Source organism: Chiloscyllium plagiosum, chromosome 1, assembly GCF_004010195.1.
Source record: "Chiloscyllium plagiosum isolate BGI_BamShark_2017 chromosome 1, ASM401019v2, whole genome shotgun sequence".
Taxonomy (NCBI): domain Eukaryota; kingdom Metazoa; phylum Chordata; class Chondrichthyes; order Orectolobiformes; family Hemiscylliidae; genus Chiloscyllium; species Chiloscyllium plagiosum.
Genome location: NC_057710.1, coordinates 107,641,959 through 107,660,119, shown reverse-complemented (window position 1 = coordinate 107,660,119; position 18,161 = coordinate 107,641,959). Strand labels below are relative to the sequence as shown.

The following is an 18,161-nucleotide window of genomic DNA, read 5'->3' as shown; positions in this document are numbered from 1 at the left end:
TTTGAGCCAGTTCTGTATCCAAATGGCTAGTTCTCCCTGTATTCCATGAGATCTAACCTTGCTAATCAGTCTCCCATGGGGAACCTTGTCGAACGCCTTACTGAAGTCCATATATAGATCACATCTACTGCCCTGCCCTCATCAATCCTCTTTGTTACTTCTTCAAAAAACTCAATCAAGTTTGTGAGACATGATTTCCCACGCACAAAGCCATGTTGACTATCCCTAATCAATCCTTGCCTTTCCAAATACATGTTTTAAACAATTTCAAAATGATTCTAGATGCATTAAGACATTGCTTGCAAAGTCTGCTCACTCATCAAATACTGACTTCAACTTATTTTGCTCATTATTATCTAACTCTTTTGTTGATACAGATTATTTCTGGCTTTGTTTCACATTCTACTGACAGATGTTAAGGACTGGACTTTGGCTATTTGTAACTCGAATTTAGACATTTTCCAACTCAGGGAACCTGCCTTGGTAAGAAGAATTCCAATCATTAGGATTCTATTTCAAGGGAGCTGGTGTGGGCCAAAGTTAGGTTTTCTGATATTTTAAGACTAAACACAGGGATGATGGGAGTTGAGGCATACTTAAATGAAGTTTATGAAGGGTGTATAATATGAGGTCAGCTGCAACGTCAGTGGAATATTTGCGAATCTGAAAGGTGATCAAGTGTAAATTGGGGTTTCAAAGACAAAATGAGCTATGTTACAAAACATGAACATACATTGGGTTGAAAATCCCTTTTAGGATCAAATAGTAACAGTGGATCCAAACAGTCAGATTCAATCTGATCAGGTGGTTACAGTGAACAATCAAGTCAATGGCAAAGATGCAGTGACTGCTTCAGAAGCCGAAGACAATAGCGTCAGTCTTTGCAATTGTTCAAATGGAGAAAAATACAGATTGTTCAAGACTGGATGTTAGAAAAACAGAGCCAAAAGAAGGGATGAGATCAGATTGGTGCTGAATGTCATGCAATCATCCGCAACTATCTCCATTTCTGACTCTATGTTGGAGGGAAAGTTATTTATGAAGCAGCTGAAGATGGTTGGGCTTAGGACACTACCCTTAGGAACTCTGGCAGTGATGCCCTGGATCTGAGATAACTGACCTCCAGCACCACAATCATCTTATGGTGTGCCTGGTATGACTCCACGGGCAATAAATTGACCCGCAATGCCATTTGGGAAGGAATTCCAGGACTTTAACCCAACAACGCCAAGGAACAGTGCTATATTTTGTAGTCTGAAGTTAGTACATCATTAGAAATCGATCCTATGTGACTGTGACAAAGGTAAACTATCACTGCTCATCCCTTTGACCCGTCTGCAGTCTTTGACCGGTTGGTCATCGATATTCCCTTCTCTATCTGCACTTTAATACAGCTAGTTGAGACCGAAGTCATCTAGATAAATTCTCATCTTGCTAAGTAAGTGTATCAGTTAGAAGGGAATTCCTTGCTGCTTCTTCACTGTTAGCTCTGTTATGATTCACCTCCACCCCCAAATGATCCATCCTACTAATTTCTAATCTAAATGCTCCCTGTTGGCAACGAAATCCAAATAAACAGCATTAGTTTTCAGATGTGGGCTGACCACCACACCATACCTCACCATCTCCTCTTGCCTCCTCCACTTTTGCTAACTTACAAGATTATTTAAGCAACACCAGCACTGAAAGAGCAGAATTTGCTCCAATATTAGAAAGGCAAGAGTTATTACCTTGGGAATTCACCAAAAACTCCGATCCTTACATACTGACTCCACTATTCTTGTTGACAACTGACGAAGGCTGGGACTGGATTGTTTGCAACTTGGTGTCCTATTTCAGACAAAATGTGTTTCCAATCATATAACTGTGTCATCACCAAAACCATCTGTTGCCATCTCTATAAAACTGCCTGATTTTGCCCAATGTCAGCTCCTCTGTCACCAAAACACTTGACATGGTTTTATTACATCTACGTTTTACTATTCCAACACATTTCAGCTCAGTCACTCATATTCTACCTGAGGTCATCTAAAACTCGTCTGTGTCCAACCTAACACAAAATCTAATTCATTTATCATTCATGCTCTCGTTAATCACATAATTGAAGCAACACCTCAATTTTAAAGTTCTTATTATTGTTGTTTTCTGATGTTCAAAGCACCATTTAAATGTAAATTGTTGTCATTTCGGGCTACTTCGGTGTTCGGGACGGAAACTTCGTTCACTTATTTCTCATGGAAAGAAGTTGTAAGAGTTGCAAACGATTTTCTGTAACGCTGGAACTGAGAAATTAGCTCACACTGTCCACTCTGAGCTCCACCAGGCTGTCAGTAAGCCCGCAGTTTGCAGTGATCCCATGTTGAGCACACTGCAGCCAATCACCCATCCAGTTTACAGGCCCAGACTGAAACCTCGGTGATAGAGTAATCTCTTAACCCGTTCTGGGCGCGTTCACACACAAGCCCTGTCGGGAGAATGAACCTCACGGCCTTTCTCGATTAAGGGATATTTCCATCCCAAAATACACGACAATTCACTTCCTGAGACATTTCAACTCCTACCCTATACACTGTCCGAAATCTGGCTATGTCGGGACCAATGTACAAATTTCACCCGCAGTCACTGAACCTTGTTCTCTGCCGCTGCAGGCAGCCTCTCGGTTGGTTGCACAGCCGCTTCCACTCCGGAAATGTCTGTCTCAGCAGCGCCTAGGGCTTCAGATCGGAGAGAGCTCCTGTACTCAACTCCCACTGCTCGAACAACCTCCAACACACTGCAATGAACATCAGGGCAACATTGAGCAACCCAAATCTGACGCGGGTAAGATGCTGACACTTGATTTACTTCACTATGTGAAGGTGATACGAACTGTCTGCTATCTCCAAAGACTTCAAGGAATCACCTCAATGCATATATTGAATTAGGTGTGAGTAGAAAACTGATCAGAGTTGTAGAGCTGTAGAGCACGGGAACAAACCCTTTGGTCCAACTCGTCCATACCGAACAAATATCCTAACCTAATCTAGTTCCATTTGCCAGATGCCTTTTAAGTGGTGTCATTCTACCAGCCTCCATCACTTCCTCTGGCAGCTTATTTCATACAGGTACCACCCTCTGTTGGGTCCCTTTTAAATATTTTCCCTCTCACCCTAAACCTATGCCCTCTAGTTCTGGATTCCCCATCCCAGGGAAAAGACGTTGTCTATTTATCCTATCCATGCCCCTCATTATTTTATAAACCCCTATAAGATCACTCCCCATCCTCCGAGGCTCCAGGGAAAACAGCCCCAGCCTATTTAGTCTCTCCGTATAGCTCAAATCCTCCAACTCTGGCAACATCTGATCAAGTTTCACAACATCCTTCCAACATGAAGGAGACCAGAATTGCATGCTGTATTCCAAAAGTGACCAAACCAATGTCCTGTATAGCTGCAACAAGATCTCCCAACTCCTATACTCAATGCTCTTGATTTCCAAATTCTAAAGGAAGAATCCTTGAATAAAGCTGAATCTATCTGTTGTCATTATTATTCAAATGATTTTATAATAAGACTTTTTCTTCATTCAAACAGATTAAACAGAAGCAAATGTAGACCATTTAGTCCCTGGAATGTCTTCCACCAGTCAGTAAGACCATAGTCATAGAGATGTACAGCATGGAAACAGTCCCTTCGGTCCAACTCATCCATGCCGACTAGATATCCCAACCCAATCCTGCCAGCACCCGGCCCATATCCCTCCAAACCCTTCCTATTCAAACACCCATCCAGATGCCTTTTAAATGTTGCACTTGTACTATCCTCCACTACTTCCTCTGGCAGTCCATTCCACACATGTCCCATCTTCTGTGTGAAAAAGTTGCCCCTTAGGTCTCTTTTATATCTTTCCCCTCTCACCCTAAACCCATGCACTCTAGTTCTGGACTCCCTCCCTCCCTCAGGGAAAAGACCTTGTCAATTTACCCTATCCATGCCCCTTTATAAACCTCTATAAGGTCACCCCTCAGCCTCCAATGCTCCAGGGAAAACAGTCCTAGCCTATTCAACCTCTCCATAAAGCTCAAATCTTCCAACCCTGGCAATATCCTTGTAAGTCTTTTCTGAAGCCTTTCAAGTTTCACAACATCCCTCCTATAACAGGGAGACCAGAATTGCACACAGTTTTCCAAAAATGGACTAACCAATTTCCTGTACAGCCACAACATGACCTCCCAAATCCTAAACTCAATACTTATGGAAAATAAAGAGCATGGGAAGGGTTAAAGCATGAAGACCACTGGCGATCTGGGGTCTGAAAGGGGTCTGTGGAATGCTACACTAGTCAAAAGGTCACTGTGGCAGGATGGGATAAGAATAGTGGAATGCTCCTACACCAATTAGCAGAGTAAGGTTGAGGCTTAAAGGTCACTATGGCGGGACGAGATACACAGTTAGTAAAGTCAGCCTCGCCTGCTAAATAGCATCATGGCAGGTTGTGACAATAAATATTTAGGACTTGACATTAAATATTTGTTTAATTAATTGCTAGTAGAGTCAACCTGCTTGAGACCCTTGACAGTAAAATATCTAATCATGACATTAGAATAATATTAGATAGAATGTAGGAAAAACATAGTGGCAGAAAGAGAGAGAAAATGGGAATTAACATCGTTGGTGTATTGTATAGCTTGATTAACACAGTTGGACATGCTGATAAGCTAATAAAAACATGATAAAAAAAGGTATAAAGAACAACGGACCCTGATGTTCGGGAACATTTCAAGAATTTGCTTTCTGAGTGTCATGGTTTTTTGTTTGCAAATAAAAGACCTACTCCTTGAAGAACTCCCTACGTCTCCTGGTGATTCTCTACATTTTATCCACTCTGACCAATAAAGCATACCAAATGCCTTCTTCATTATCCTATCTACCTGCGACTCTACTTTCAGGGAGTTATGAACCTGCACTCCAAGGTCTCTTTGTTCAACAACACTTGCTAGGACCTTACCATTAAGTGTATGTACCCGATAATTCTGTGGGAAGTTAGAGAAGTGATTGCTAGGCCCCTTGCTGAGATATTTGTATCATTAATAGTCACAGGTGAGGTGCCGGAAGACTAAAGATTCACTAACGTGGTGCCACTATTTAAGAAAGGTGGTAAGGACAAGCCAGGGAACTATAGACCGGTGAGCCTGACCTCGGTGGTGGGCAAGTCATTGGAGGGAATCCTGAGGGACAGGATGTACATGTATTTGGAAAGGCAAGGACTGATTAAGGATAGTCAACATGGCTTTGTGTGTGGGAAATCATGTCTCACAAACTTGGTTGAGTTTATTGAAGAAGTAAAAAGAGGATTGATGAGGGCAGTGTGGTAGATGTGATCTATATGGACTTTAGTAAGGCGTTCGACAAGGTTCCCCATGGAATACAGGGAGAACTAGCCATTTGGATACAGAACTGGCTCAAAGGTAGAAGACAGAGGGTGGTGGTGGAGGGTTGTTTTTCAGACTGGAGACCTATAACCGGTGGAGTGTCACAAGGATCAGTGCTGGGTCCTCTACTTTTCATCATTTATATATGAGCATAAGAGGTATAGTTAGTAAGTTTGCAGATGACATCAAAATTGGAGGTGTATTGGACAGCGAAGAAGTTTACCTTGGATTACAATGGGATCTTGATCAGATGGGCCAATGGGCTGAGGAGAGGCAGATGTAGTTTAATTTAGATAAATGTGAGATGGCTGCATTTTGGGAAATCAAATCTTAGCAGGACTTATACACTTAATGGTAGGGTCCTAGTGAGTGTTGCTGAACAGAGACCTTGGAGTGCAGGTTCATAGCTCTTTGAAATTAGAGTCACAGGATACTGAAGAAGGCATTTGGTATGCTTTCCTTTCAATCTATGTTTCGAATTCCATATTCCTACCTACCCCCAATAAACTTTAATTTCCCTTGCCCATCAAGAATCTAACTCTGCCTTAAAAATATTGAATGACCCACTGTATTCAGCTTTTCAGGTAGAAAGCTCCAAAGACTTAGTAACTTCTGAGGGAAAAAAAATTATTTGATCTCAATTTTAAATGGATGACTCCCTGCGATTTCAACAGGAAACCTTAGTTATAAATTGTCCTAGAAAAGGAAACATCCTTATGAACATTATAGTCTTGAGACACACTCTGAGTTTCCTGTTGGCCAGCCAATTATCTATTTATGCCAATGTGCTGTACCCTACACTATGAGTTTTTATTTCCCAGCAATAACCTTTGATATGGCACCTTATCAAATGCCGTTCTAGAAACCCTTCATCTACAGCAAATGCTACCTTCTCAAATAACTCCAATAGATTAGTCAAACATGATTTTCTTTTCACAAAACCATATTCACTGTCCTTAGTGCTTTGAGCTTATATGTGTCCTATTATAAGTGTTTTAACAACAGCTTTGAACATTTTCCCTATGGCAGATGTTAAGCCAACTGGTTTGTAGTTTCTTGTTTATCAACCACCTGAGGAAGGAGCAGTGCTCCAAAAGCTATTGCTTCCAAATAAACCTGTTGTACTATAACTTGGTGTTATGTGATTTTTAACTTTAATATTTCTAGTCAATCACAGATGATGGGTCCGTCCATTGGAATGTATTTATTTTGTACATTCTGAAATGGCCCCTTAAAATGTCTGGTGCTGCATCTCTCTTGACCTGTTCTCTAACCTAATTTGCCAATTATTTTAGTCAGCTCTGCTTTCGCACCCTCATTATTGCCTTTTTTAAAAATGTAGTCCTGAACATACTCCTCTCCCTTAAACTGAACTTAAAATTCAATCATATTCTGGTCCTGTTATCTGGGGATATGTTTGTTATGAGACCATGAATTTTTAAAAAAATGCTGCAAGACTTGCCAAGGCTGGAGACTATTCTAGGAAAAAAACAAGGTCAAAGAAAATGGTTCCACCCAGAAAGCCTCTTGTTCACATTGGGAAATTCAGTGTCAATTCATTGGGTAATTGTTGCATAATACCAGTCTAGTTTAGTCTGCTCTCTGATTGGCTCCAAAACATGCTATACCAAGAAACTACACTAAAAACTTTCAATATAGGCTACTTTAATCAAAATGACTTTCTCAGTTCATATATAGATTAAAATCTCCTGTCTATCACCATGCTTTTCAGAAAAGCACCCATTATTTCTTTCGTTATAGTCAAAAAGTGTGGCACTGGTAAAGCACAATAAGTCAGGCAGCATCCTCATTTCTGATGAAGGGCTTATGGCCAAAATGTCAATTCTCCTGCTGCTTGGATGCTGCCTGACCTGTTGTGCTTTTTCAGCGCCACACTTTTCGACTCTGATCTCCAGTATCTGCAGTCATCACTTTCTCCTTTCTTTCTTTATACCCTACCCTACTGTGTGATTACTATTAAGGGGCGTATACACCTCTTGAATAAGCAATTTCTTGCCTTTATCATTTCCGATTTCCATCCAAACTATTTCCATACTTTGGTTTCCTGGTCATTCCTGTCTGTGGTGCTATATCATTATTAACCAACAGAGCCATTTCCACCTCTTCCTACTTTCCTGGTATTTCTAAATGTTTTATACCTTTCAAGATTCAAACCCCAAACTATGCCATCCTACAGCCTTGTCTCTGCAATGCTTACCAGATCATTCAAGCAAATACCCTTCAGCATTGCTTGTTTAAATCTTTACTTGACAAATTCAATGCTGTCTATGGTGAACTTATCTTCCATGCTGAGGTGAAGTGATTAATTTGAGGGAAGGTCCTGAAAAGAATTTTCTTCGAACAAGGAATGAAGTGTGCAATGACCTGTCAGACAATGTGTGGTTCCTCGACTTTGGGTTCCTTACAGACATAATGTCAAAACTGAATGAGATGAACTTTGAACTGCAGGGAAAAGATAGAGACTTAGCACATATGATCAGTGCTGCCAGATCATAGTCATTCATATTGATGCAATCTGAATTTGTCTCTTTTATTTCAAGTGATACATGCATTCAGATACAGAGCACCTAGTTTTGTCCTTTTAGTGTCTTTCTAAATTCTAACCATACCAACATCACTGGTTCATAAATCAAACACTTGATGGAATTTGTTAGTCGACCCAGAAATGTCTACCTAAAGGAATGGATTTCAGACAAGCATGTCAATTTGTTCCATCACATCTAATTTCTGAAAATACCTGTGGAACTTCCCAACGTGCACAAGAGGTTTTCTGGGTGGAACCATTTTTCTTTTACTTTGACTCTTTTTTCGAGAATTTTCTCCAGTTTTGGCAGATGTTGCAGCATTTTTGTTTAATTGGGGGTACACAGACTCAGTTTCAATTTAAATGCATTGACAGCACTGATCATATGTGCTAAGTCTCCAGTCTTTTCCCTGCAGTTCACAGTTTAGCTCATTCAGTTTTGGCATCATGTCTGTAAGGACTCCAATGTCAAGCAACTACACCTTGTCTGACAGCTCACTGCACACTTTTTTTTAAGATTAGATTAGTTTGGATTGTGGGAGGAAACTGGAGCACTTGGAGGAAACCCACGCAAACATGAGGAGAATGTGCAAACTCCACACAGAGTCCCAGGTACTGTGGTACTGTGAGGCAGCAGTGCTTACCACTGCTTACCCAGGTCCCTGGTACTGTGAGGCAGCAGTGCTTACCACTGAGCCACCATGCCACCCTTCAGTCCTTGTTCTAAGGAAAACCTTTGCAGCACCTGCCCTCAAATTAACCATTTCACCTCATTATGGAGGATAATTTCACTACAGACATCAAATTTGTCAAGTAAAAACTTAAATATGCAATGCTGAAGGGTTTTTACTCGAGTCAAGTTTTCAATCTTTTTTCATTATATAAGAAAAGATCATAACTTTACTCACAAATGCTTGCTGCTAATTGACAGAAAAAGAGAAATCAGGATAATTTCTGCAAAATGCAACAAAGTCCGCATTTATGTCAAATATTCCATCAGTTGTGATGGAAACCAGTTTTTTGATGGATCGCTTTTCGCAAGCATGTACCTTTTGAATTGGTTTTCGATATTCTCACCACTTGTTCTCTTTTTAAAGTCAAAGGTTTGAGAGGATCTTCTTTAGTTATTATATCCTTGAAAACTATGTGCACAAAAACGATTCAGCTGTGCTGTGACCATCATGTTGATGGAGTCATCAAACTACAATGAGATGTATTTTCAGTTCTCAATGCCCTGCTGTAGTTCGTAAAATACATCCTCAAATAAAGATTCCATTCATCCTGTTACTGTGGAAGTAGTAAGTGATTGGTGCTCTGTATTGCAATATTATGGGTGGCACGGTGGCACAGTGGTTAGCACTGTTGCCTCACAGCACCAGAGACCCGGTTCAATTCCCCCCTCAGGTGACTGACTGTGTGGAGGTTACACATTCTCTGCGTGGGTTTCCTCTGGGTGCTCCGGTTTCCTCCCACAGTCCAAAAATGTGCAGGTTAGGTGAATTGTCTATGCTAAATTGCCCATAGCGGTAGGTGAAGGGGTGAAATGTAGGGGAATGTGTCTGGGTGAGTTGCGCTTCGGCAGGTCGTTGTGGGCTTGTTGGGCCGAAGGGCCTGTTTCCACACTGTAAGTAATCTAATTATTTATTATTTGTTTTTGAAGCCTTTGAATAGAATCAGAGGCAACAGTCATGTTTCTTTATTGGCTTTGTCATTTGTGAATGTTTGTCATAAAATGGCAAATACGAAATGATGCTTCAGGCCTTAACTTTTGCTGCTCATTTAGAAAAAAAACTATTGAAAATGGTCTGCAACTTGTCAGTTTTCTACATCCAAAATACTCTGTTCAAAGAAAATCAATCCTTGAATTTAATTGCATTGCTCCATGGTATAATTTCAAATTCCCTTTTTTACTTATCAACATACTGTGGTGACATACAAGGCAAACAAATCTTTTACAACTGTGATCAGAAATTCATTTTCCTATTCCACCTAGAAGATGTACATTTTTGGTTTCTATGGAGATGGGCTAGATTCATCACTCATCATTACTGTTTCACCTTGTAGTATGTCACATCACGCTTTAGGTAAGTCTCTGACTCTGTGCCTTGGGAACATCCAGAATGTTGCTGATTGTTTTGAAGTGTGAGGCATGACAGCTCACTTCTCTGATCGCAGTTCATTTCTAGGGCAACTCCCAATCCTCTTCCTTTTCAAGCTTGATACAAAATTCAATCAAGCTTTGACAAAGGGTCAGTTAGACTCGAAACGTCAGCTCTTTTCTCTCCTTACAGATGCTGCCAGACCTGTTGAGATTTTCTAGCATTTTCTCTTTTGGTTGCAATCATATTATGTTCGTTGCTAACTTGAAGTACCTTAATTCCGAGGTCAATCATTAACCCTTCACATGACATAATACCAAGTCTATTATAACATTGGTACAGTGGTTAGCACTGCTGCCTCATAGCACCAGAGACCTGGGTTCAATTCCTACCTCAGGCGACTGACTTGTGTGGACTTTGCACATTCTCCCCATGTCTGTGTGGGTTTTCTCCAGGTGCTCTAGTTTCCTCCCACAGTCCAAAAATATGCAGGTTAGGTGAATTGGCCATGCTAAATTGCCCATAGTGTGAGGTGAAGGGGTAAATGCAGGGGAATGGGTCTGGGTGGATTGTGCTTCGGTGGGTCAGTGTGGACTTTTTGGGCCAAAGGGCCTGTTTCCACACTGTAAGTAATCTAAATATGCTCTCTGGTCAGTCATATGCCAGTCTTAGAAATTTAGGGCAACACAGTGGCACTTTGGTCAGTACTATTGCTTCACAGTTCCAGGGACGGTTTGATTCCTGCTTTCGGCAAATGTCAGTGTGGACTTTGCACATTTTTTCTGCATCTACTCCAGTTTCCAGAGTCCAAAGATTTACAGATTAGATGGATTGGCCAAACTAAGTGTGGGGTTATGGGATAGGGTGAGGGTGGGGGTGAGGGTGGGGGCTGGGGCTGGGGCTGGGTGGGATGCTCTTCAGAGGGTCAGTGAAGACTTGAGGGCCGAATGGGGTCTTTCCATACTGTTGGGACTATATGATTTTAACTACCTCAAAAACATTCTATGAACTCCTTAACCAGTCTTAAACTGCAAAGCTGATTATTCCACTTAATAAACAACAGCAACAAAAACAAAACTCAGCAGGTCTGGCATATCTATGCAGAGAAAGCAGAGTTAGTGTGTCGAGTTACATTTGTTTGTAATCCCTTATCACAAGCATCAAACATTTCTTCTAGTGGTGACGTTCTGACGAAGGGTCACTGGGCCCGAAACGTTGAGTCTGCTTTCTCTCTATAATTTTTTAAAATTCATTGGTGGGAATGTGGGCTGCAGCTGGCTGGCCACCATTTATTGCCTGTCTCTAGATACTCTTCTCGTGAGCTACCTTCCTGATGCTGCCAGAGCTGCTGAAGTTCTCCAGTAATTGATGTCTTTGCTTTTGGTTAGAGGTAGCATTTCCAGTAAGGCCCTTTTTCAAAACGTTACCATTGCAATGTCGACACCCTAAGATTCCCAGCTGGTCTATCGCGTCCCGCACAAAGCTCGCGCATGCGCGGTTCTCATTCCGCCGAGAGGAAATGGTCTCGGGCGCGCTCGCGCGGGAGGTGGGTACAAACGGATTCTTGGGTGGCGACGGTGTGTGGCCCTGCCCCCCCTATTACATCACAATCGAATGGACGAGCTCGCGCTGAGGGGCCAACGGCCGGTGCTCGAGCGGCTGTCGGTAGGCGGCGGGGACGCGGCCTCCGGTCAGGGGTTCGATACCGCTGCCACCGCTCATCCTCTACGCTTCGCCAGGCGTGGGGGTAAACCGGGGGCAGCCGTCCGCTTCGTGCCCCGGGCCGAGCGGGAGGGGGCTGACGGAGACGACGACTCGGAGCTGGGTTCTTCCTCCTCGCTGCTGCTCTTGTATCCGGAGAAGGAGCCGCTCCTGAGCTGCCTAAGCCCGGGCGACAGCTGCTCCGAGCACCCGCAGAGCCCCAGCAGCCAGGGCCCCGACCTCAACCACTTCCCCGAGGACCCCGAATTCACCGACGTTGTCTTGCGGGCCGAGCAGGCGATCGAGAACGGCGTTTACCCGCAGAGGATCTCGCAGGGGTCGAGCGGCAGCTACTTCGTCAAAGATCCTAAGGGGGTGAGTGTGGGTCTCGGTTGGGTCGGGGGCCGAGCTGTGACCGCTGAGGTACTAGGCGTTAGATCTTCTAACGAAAGTTTGCGAGGTTTTAAGTAAACCAGCTGTTAATCCGACGCCTTGCAGTTTTTGACACTCGCAATGCGTCCCCAGATTGACCTTGGTTCAGTGCCTGATCACTTTGCCCGTTCTCCATCCGTGAAGAAGCACCGCTTGCACTGGTGTAACGGCTGGAATTACTGTCCCTAACTGCACTCTGCGACATTGCGCCGCATGGGTTATACTGTACTTGAGTTTTTCATGGGCTATAACATGGTGTTTTGAGGCTGTTGATGGTCGTAGTGGAGTCTTTTTTTTCTCTTGTTTCCTTTCCTGGAAAGCTTCCAAATCCGTGAAACAGTGAAGCACTGCTGTTCTAGCCTCATTGCTGGCAGTTTTTGAGAACTTCAATCTGTTTTTTTAATCTAAATCACCGTTGTTGTGATCCCAGCTGGTGGCAATATTGGCGAAAGTGAGGACTGCGGATGCCGGAGGTAAGAGTCGAGAGTGTGGTACTGGAATAGCACAGCACCCGAGGAGCAGGAAAACCCTCGCTGAGGGCAAAAGCCATTCAGGGCAAGTCGGAAGGAAGCCTTGCTTGATCATTATTTTTGGTTGTAGTTTACTGTGGTAGTTAGTCACTGAAACATATTCTCACAAGGTTGCCAAGATCCTTTACAGACAGAAGGTAAGTTTATTGGATGTTTAAAAAATATAAACTTTTTGACAGTTAAAGATCTTAACACAAACAACAAAGTTCAAATCTGTTTCCCAACATTATTGTACAAATACACTTTTCCAAGTAAGTTTGAATCTTAGCTTAACTCTATCAGCACTACACTCTTGACTTTTAACTCTTTTTAAGTGTTTGCTTAACTAAGTCTATCTAGTTTCTTTCCTTGGAACTGTGGGGGCAATTTTAGGATTCCTTCAGAGTCTGCTGGCATAAACTTTTTATTGTTTTAATAGCCTAAACTGAGTTCTAACAACTTGAAAGTTTCTATCCAAACTCCTAGATTGAAAACTTTACAATCCTAAAACACTTTGGTTCTGGTGTCTGTTACACTTGAACTAAAACCTTGATCAAAGGCAAAGAAAAATTCTGGATCCAAAGTTGGCTGTGAGACAAGGGACATAGGGAGGTATTTCTGTGACTGGAATGCTGTTTCCAGTGAGGTTTTGCAGGGCTCACTGCTGGACTGTTTGTGGTAAACATTAATGATTTGGACTTAAATGTAAGACAGAATACAGTCAATAAATTTGTAGCTGACAGATTGGTTGCCATCAGCTAAGAGCTGGAAAATGAGATTAGTGCAGCCAGATCTTTGACCAGCACAAGCACAATGGCTGCTTTCTGCACAGTAAGCGGCTGTTCCTTCTGTTCTGAGTTCAAAACTGAACTACTGGCTCTGGTCTGTTGTAAACTCAGCACTATAGACATCCTGTCCTTCACATTACGAGAGTTCTCCCAGGCACATGACTGTAATACACTTAGGTTAGAAAGTCATTTGGAACAGTGACCTATTTTAAAAGGAGTACCTTCACAGAACTGACCCATGTCCATCTGCATGTTTTGTGAAATATAAATCCTAAATTGTATATTTAACATCACTGATTACATTTGACCTGCCAAAAAAATCAATTCAGCTCTGTTGCTGTACCCTTTTCCTCCCACCAGAATTATAGAATTCAAGTCAGAGTGCAGTGCAATAGTTTCCAGTTGCTTGGATGAGTGAATCTGATTCAACACATGAAGCTTGATCCAATCTTGGACAATCACTTTGTTTCTTCAGCATCACTGGACTTGGTATTCAACCTGTTCTGGTTGTGTGTTGTATATTACCTCAAAGGCACTATGCAATAACTTATGAAGAACTCCATTGATGCTATTCAGTGAAGTAGTTTTCAATTACCAAGTCCAAAGTTTATCTCCTCGCCATATTCTGTCCAACCCTTACCTTGTATCACCAAAGAAATCTTGATTAGCAGATGTATGATACCATCACCTCTGTTATCCAGGTTGAAGATCTGAGCACACATTGTCATTCTGCCTTTCGCGACTGCTGTGCCATTCAAATGATCATGGCTGATTTGTCCTACTCAGTAGCCCATTCCCACTTTCTCCCCCACACCTTTAATCCCTTAGCTTTAAGGGCTACATCTAACCCTTCAAGCATTCAATGCTTTAACCATGATTGTTTTGTGTGGCAGAGAATTTCACAGACTCGCTGCACTCTGTGGAGAAATTTCTCCTCATTTTGGTCCTAATTAGACTACTCCATATCCTTAAACGGTGACCCCTGGTTTTGGTCTCCCCAGTCATCAGACACATCCTTCTTGCATTTACCCTGTCTAGTCCTGTTAAAATTTTATCAGTTTCATGAGATGCTCCCTCATTCTTATGAATTCTAGTGAATGTAGTCATGACCAATTCAGTCTCCTTTCATATGTCAGTCCTGCCTTCCCAGAAATATGTCTTGACAAATCATTGCACTCCCTCCATAGCGAGACATCCTTCCTCAGATAAATTCTACACAATATTCCACGTTGATATCACCAAGGCCCTTTACAGTTGCAGTGAGATATTCCCACTGCTGACTAAAATTCTCTTGCTTTGAAAGCTAACATACCTGTTGCCTGCATCACCACCTGCTGTATCTCCCTCCACCTGTGGACAAGGGCACCCAGGTCTCATTTCACATCCCTATCCCTAATCTCTCTCCGTTCAGATATTCTGCCTTCCTGGAAATATACAGAAGAAGGCTTGGTTCTCAGAAGAATTCAGTAAATGCAATCTACTCAGTGTCTGACAACATTAATATTTGGTTCATTCAGAAAGTTTGAGTACAAAAGTGACTCTTGTTTTTAAGAAAAGACAGCAAGCAAAAATAAAATTTTGTCCTCCTTTCATTGTTTTACTTGCCTATCTGCCCTCTGTTCCGACTGAAATATAAATTTGAAACATGCTTTAGTCGCACCCTGACGTGACAAAGTACTGATGTATGAAATAGTATTCCTGTAACACCAATGAATTGGTAAAAATTTCTATAGTGTGCAGAAGGTTAATTTTAATCTCTTCAATATAGGTAAATTGGATGAATGTCTTCACCCTCAACTTGAATTATATCGCACTGGCCACAATGTTTTTACAGTAAAATCCTTAAGTCTTAAATTGATGAATTAATAAAAGTACTTTCACCTTGGCCTCTTATCTGTCCTGTAATTTTGCTACTTTTCATCATAATACCAAAATCCTTAGCCATGCTTTCCCTGTTGTAAGAGTTTGATGACTGCATACTTTTCATTGTCTCTGCACGAACTCCAATTGATCTGCATGTATTCAGCCATAACGTGTCTATTTATACATATTATTTGATACTATTCCATAATTTCTGCTTTTTCAGCATATTAACTTTGCTTCTGGTTTTAAATCTTACATCTTTACTTCTTGAGTTCTATGTCCAAGTTTAAACTTTCCATTCCAACTCTCCTGGACTGCCTGTATTTTCCTTTCATCATTAACAGTGGTTTCCTCCAAATGAACTTCACCTTTATTGTGCCACTCCTCATTCAAAATTAAACTTGCTCCACTGACTGCTTTGGTTACTGATTTTCAAGTTGTATTTATCATTTTCTTGCACATTCCCCAGGATGATTGATCCATATGATACTCTAAGTTTATATATCATGTGCTCCTCTGTCAAATGGTATCTGAGAGCTTGCAACGGGAAAAACAGCTGCCTTCTCCTTTGTATTTGTGTGTTAAAGCTGACACCTGATTTTTCAGTCAGGTTTGATATGACTCCTAACCCAATGGCAACCCATCATGCAGACATTATTTAGTTCAACTTCACAACACCCCTATGTTCCATTCCAGAGCAATTTGTTTAAATTTAAATACATGAAACAGTTTAAAATATAAATATCTTATTAAAGCTAATGGTTAGAACAAAGTAGATTCTTTGTCAGCAAGGCTCCATCAGTAACTAATAATGCTTAGTTCAAAAGTTGAAGTAATACATGTTTCATATCAGAACCTTTGCTGCCAGGACAATGGTCCAGTGCAATATTGAGGGAATACTGAAGGTGCCACCTTTTGGATGTGATGGAAAAGGTCTGTTTGAGTAAGGATTCATGAAAAACCGTTGGGAGCAACAGTTCCCAATATTGTTCATGTTATTGCTTGTCTTTTGGAGAATAGAAAAGAAAACCATTTTTTTTGGTTCTTCATTATCATCATTATTATTATTTGGAATAATGTAAGGCTCAAGTTTTGAAATATTTCTACAATGTTTCTATGTAGATTGTACTTTTTACCTTATTCTGATTTTCATTTAGAATATTTTTTTAAAAATGTCCTTTGCATGTGAAACCCACTTCATTTTTATCTAGAACTGTTTATACACATACTATATTTTTAATGAAAATTTGACATTTTTTTAAAAGTCATTCAAGGGACATGGGTGTCACTTGCTTGGCCAGCATCTATTGATCATCCCTAATTGTCCTGAAGATGGTGGTGGTGAACTGCTGGCCTTAATTGCTTGCAGTCCTTGGGATGTAGGGACAGCTGGAATGACGTTGGGAATGGAGCGCAAGGATTTTAACCTATTGACGACAATGGAATGGAGATATAGTTCCAAATCAGGATGGAGTATGACATCGTGGAATAAAAATTTCAAAATATAAGCAAAACGCTACTGTTTTCTGTCACAAATTTGAATCACTTGCCTAATATATGATATAAACTGATGTCAATTTCCTCCCAGACTCTGCTGGATGGCATGAAGAATTGTCTGTTAAAAAACCCTATATTTCATCTTGACTCTTGAACATGTCAATTTATCTTCTACATAAATGACTCCTTTAATCCATCAGAGTTTATAGTCTCTAACACTCTTGTCATTGCTTGGCAATACCCCAATAAGCAAACTTTTTTTTGAAGTTTGTCTCACTTTTTGCAGTACTAATAAATATTAGCTATTTTAATTCTACCTGATACATCTTACTGTATAATCTTGCTTTAAAATTTGTGAAGCATAAATATTAAAATGCTTGGACAAATTTAAATATACTAGAATTCAATTCCTACTAAGACATCAGAATTGCATTTAATAAAAAATAGAAGTTGAATTATTCACTTTGAATAACTGGCATGACATTATTTTGTACGTTCAAGAACAGGAAACCATGCTTATGGAAAGGTGTTTGGTTTTGGCATTAGTTAAAGCTGTGATAAAACCTTTGAAAAAGCAACTAAGCATTGTGTCCTCAGTTTGCAATTCCAGTCTGTCATCCTGTTTTTCCCCCTCAATTAAAGCAAAATGCTCAGACTAAGTAATTTTAACCTGGATCCTGGAGGGGGAGAGAATGATCGCCCGTGTGCAAAGAGACATGAGATCATGATCTTCTCTGGAACCACAGTTTCTCAATGAACCAAATAGTCATTTTACATGGAGGATCATCCAGATAAGGCAACATAAATATTAATTGGGTGACCATTACAATCACGAGTATCTCACCAGTAAAGATTAAGCATCTGCTGTTACATAATGAATACTTTTCACCTTGTTAAATTGACCCCTCAAACACAAATGCTATCTCATCTTGTTAAATGGATATACATAATGCTTTTCCACCTTGTTAGAACATAGAACATATAACAGAACAGGCCCTTCAGCCCACAATGTTGTGCTGACCACTGATCCTCATGTATGCACCCTCAAATGTCTGTGACCATATGCATGTCCAGGAGTCTCTTAAATGTCCCCAATGACCCTGCCTCCACAACTGCTACTGGCAACGCATTCCATGCTCTCTCAACTCTCTGTGTAAAGAACCCGCCTCTGACATCCCCTCTATACTTTCCTCCAAACAGTTTAAAACTATGACCCCTCGTGTTAGTCATTTCTGCCCTGGGAAATAATCTCTGGCTATCGACTCTATCTATGCCTCTCATTACCTTGTATACCTCAATTAGGTCCCCTCTTCTCCT

General features: G+C 41.1%; 2 protein-coding genes across 7 annotated transcripts in view; one reads left to right on the top strand and one right to left on the bottom strand.

The window, feature by feature from the left end:
* sepsecs (Sep (O-phosphoserine) tRNA:Sec (selenocysteine) tRNA synthase) overlaps positions 1–2,881 on the bottom strand; it is a 63,697-nt gene extending 60,816 nt beyond the window's left edge. The window contains exons 1-2 of one of the 6 annotated variants that reach the window (XM_043693766.1): positions 2,629–2,881; positions 1,731–1,830 (exon numbers count right to left, since the gene is read on the bottom strand). The gene's annotated coding sequence lies outside the window, so the exon portion shown is untranslated. The other 5 variants (XM_043693756.1, XM_043693746.1, XM_043693795.1 and 2 more) reach the window with 5 other exon arrangements.
* Positions 2,882–11,573: 8,692 nt separating this feature from the next.
* LOC122551595 (phosphatidylinositol 4-kinase type 2-beta-like) overlaps positions 11,574–18,161 on the top strand; it is a 44,484-nt gene continuing 37,896 nt past the window's right edge. The window contains exon 1 of the mRNA XM_043693733.1: positions 11,574–12,130. Within this exon, the coding sequence (XP_043549668.1) occupies positions 11,669–12,130 (462 nt within the window). The 5' untranslated portion in view covers positions 11,574–11,668. The remainder of the gene's footprint in view (positions 12,131–18,161) is intronic.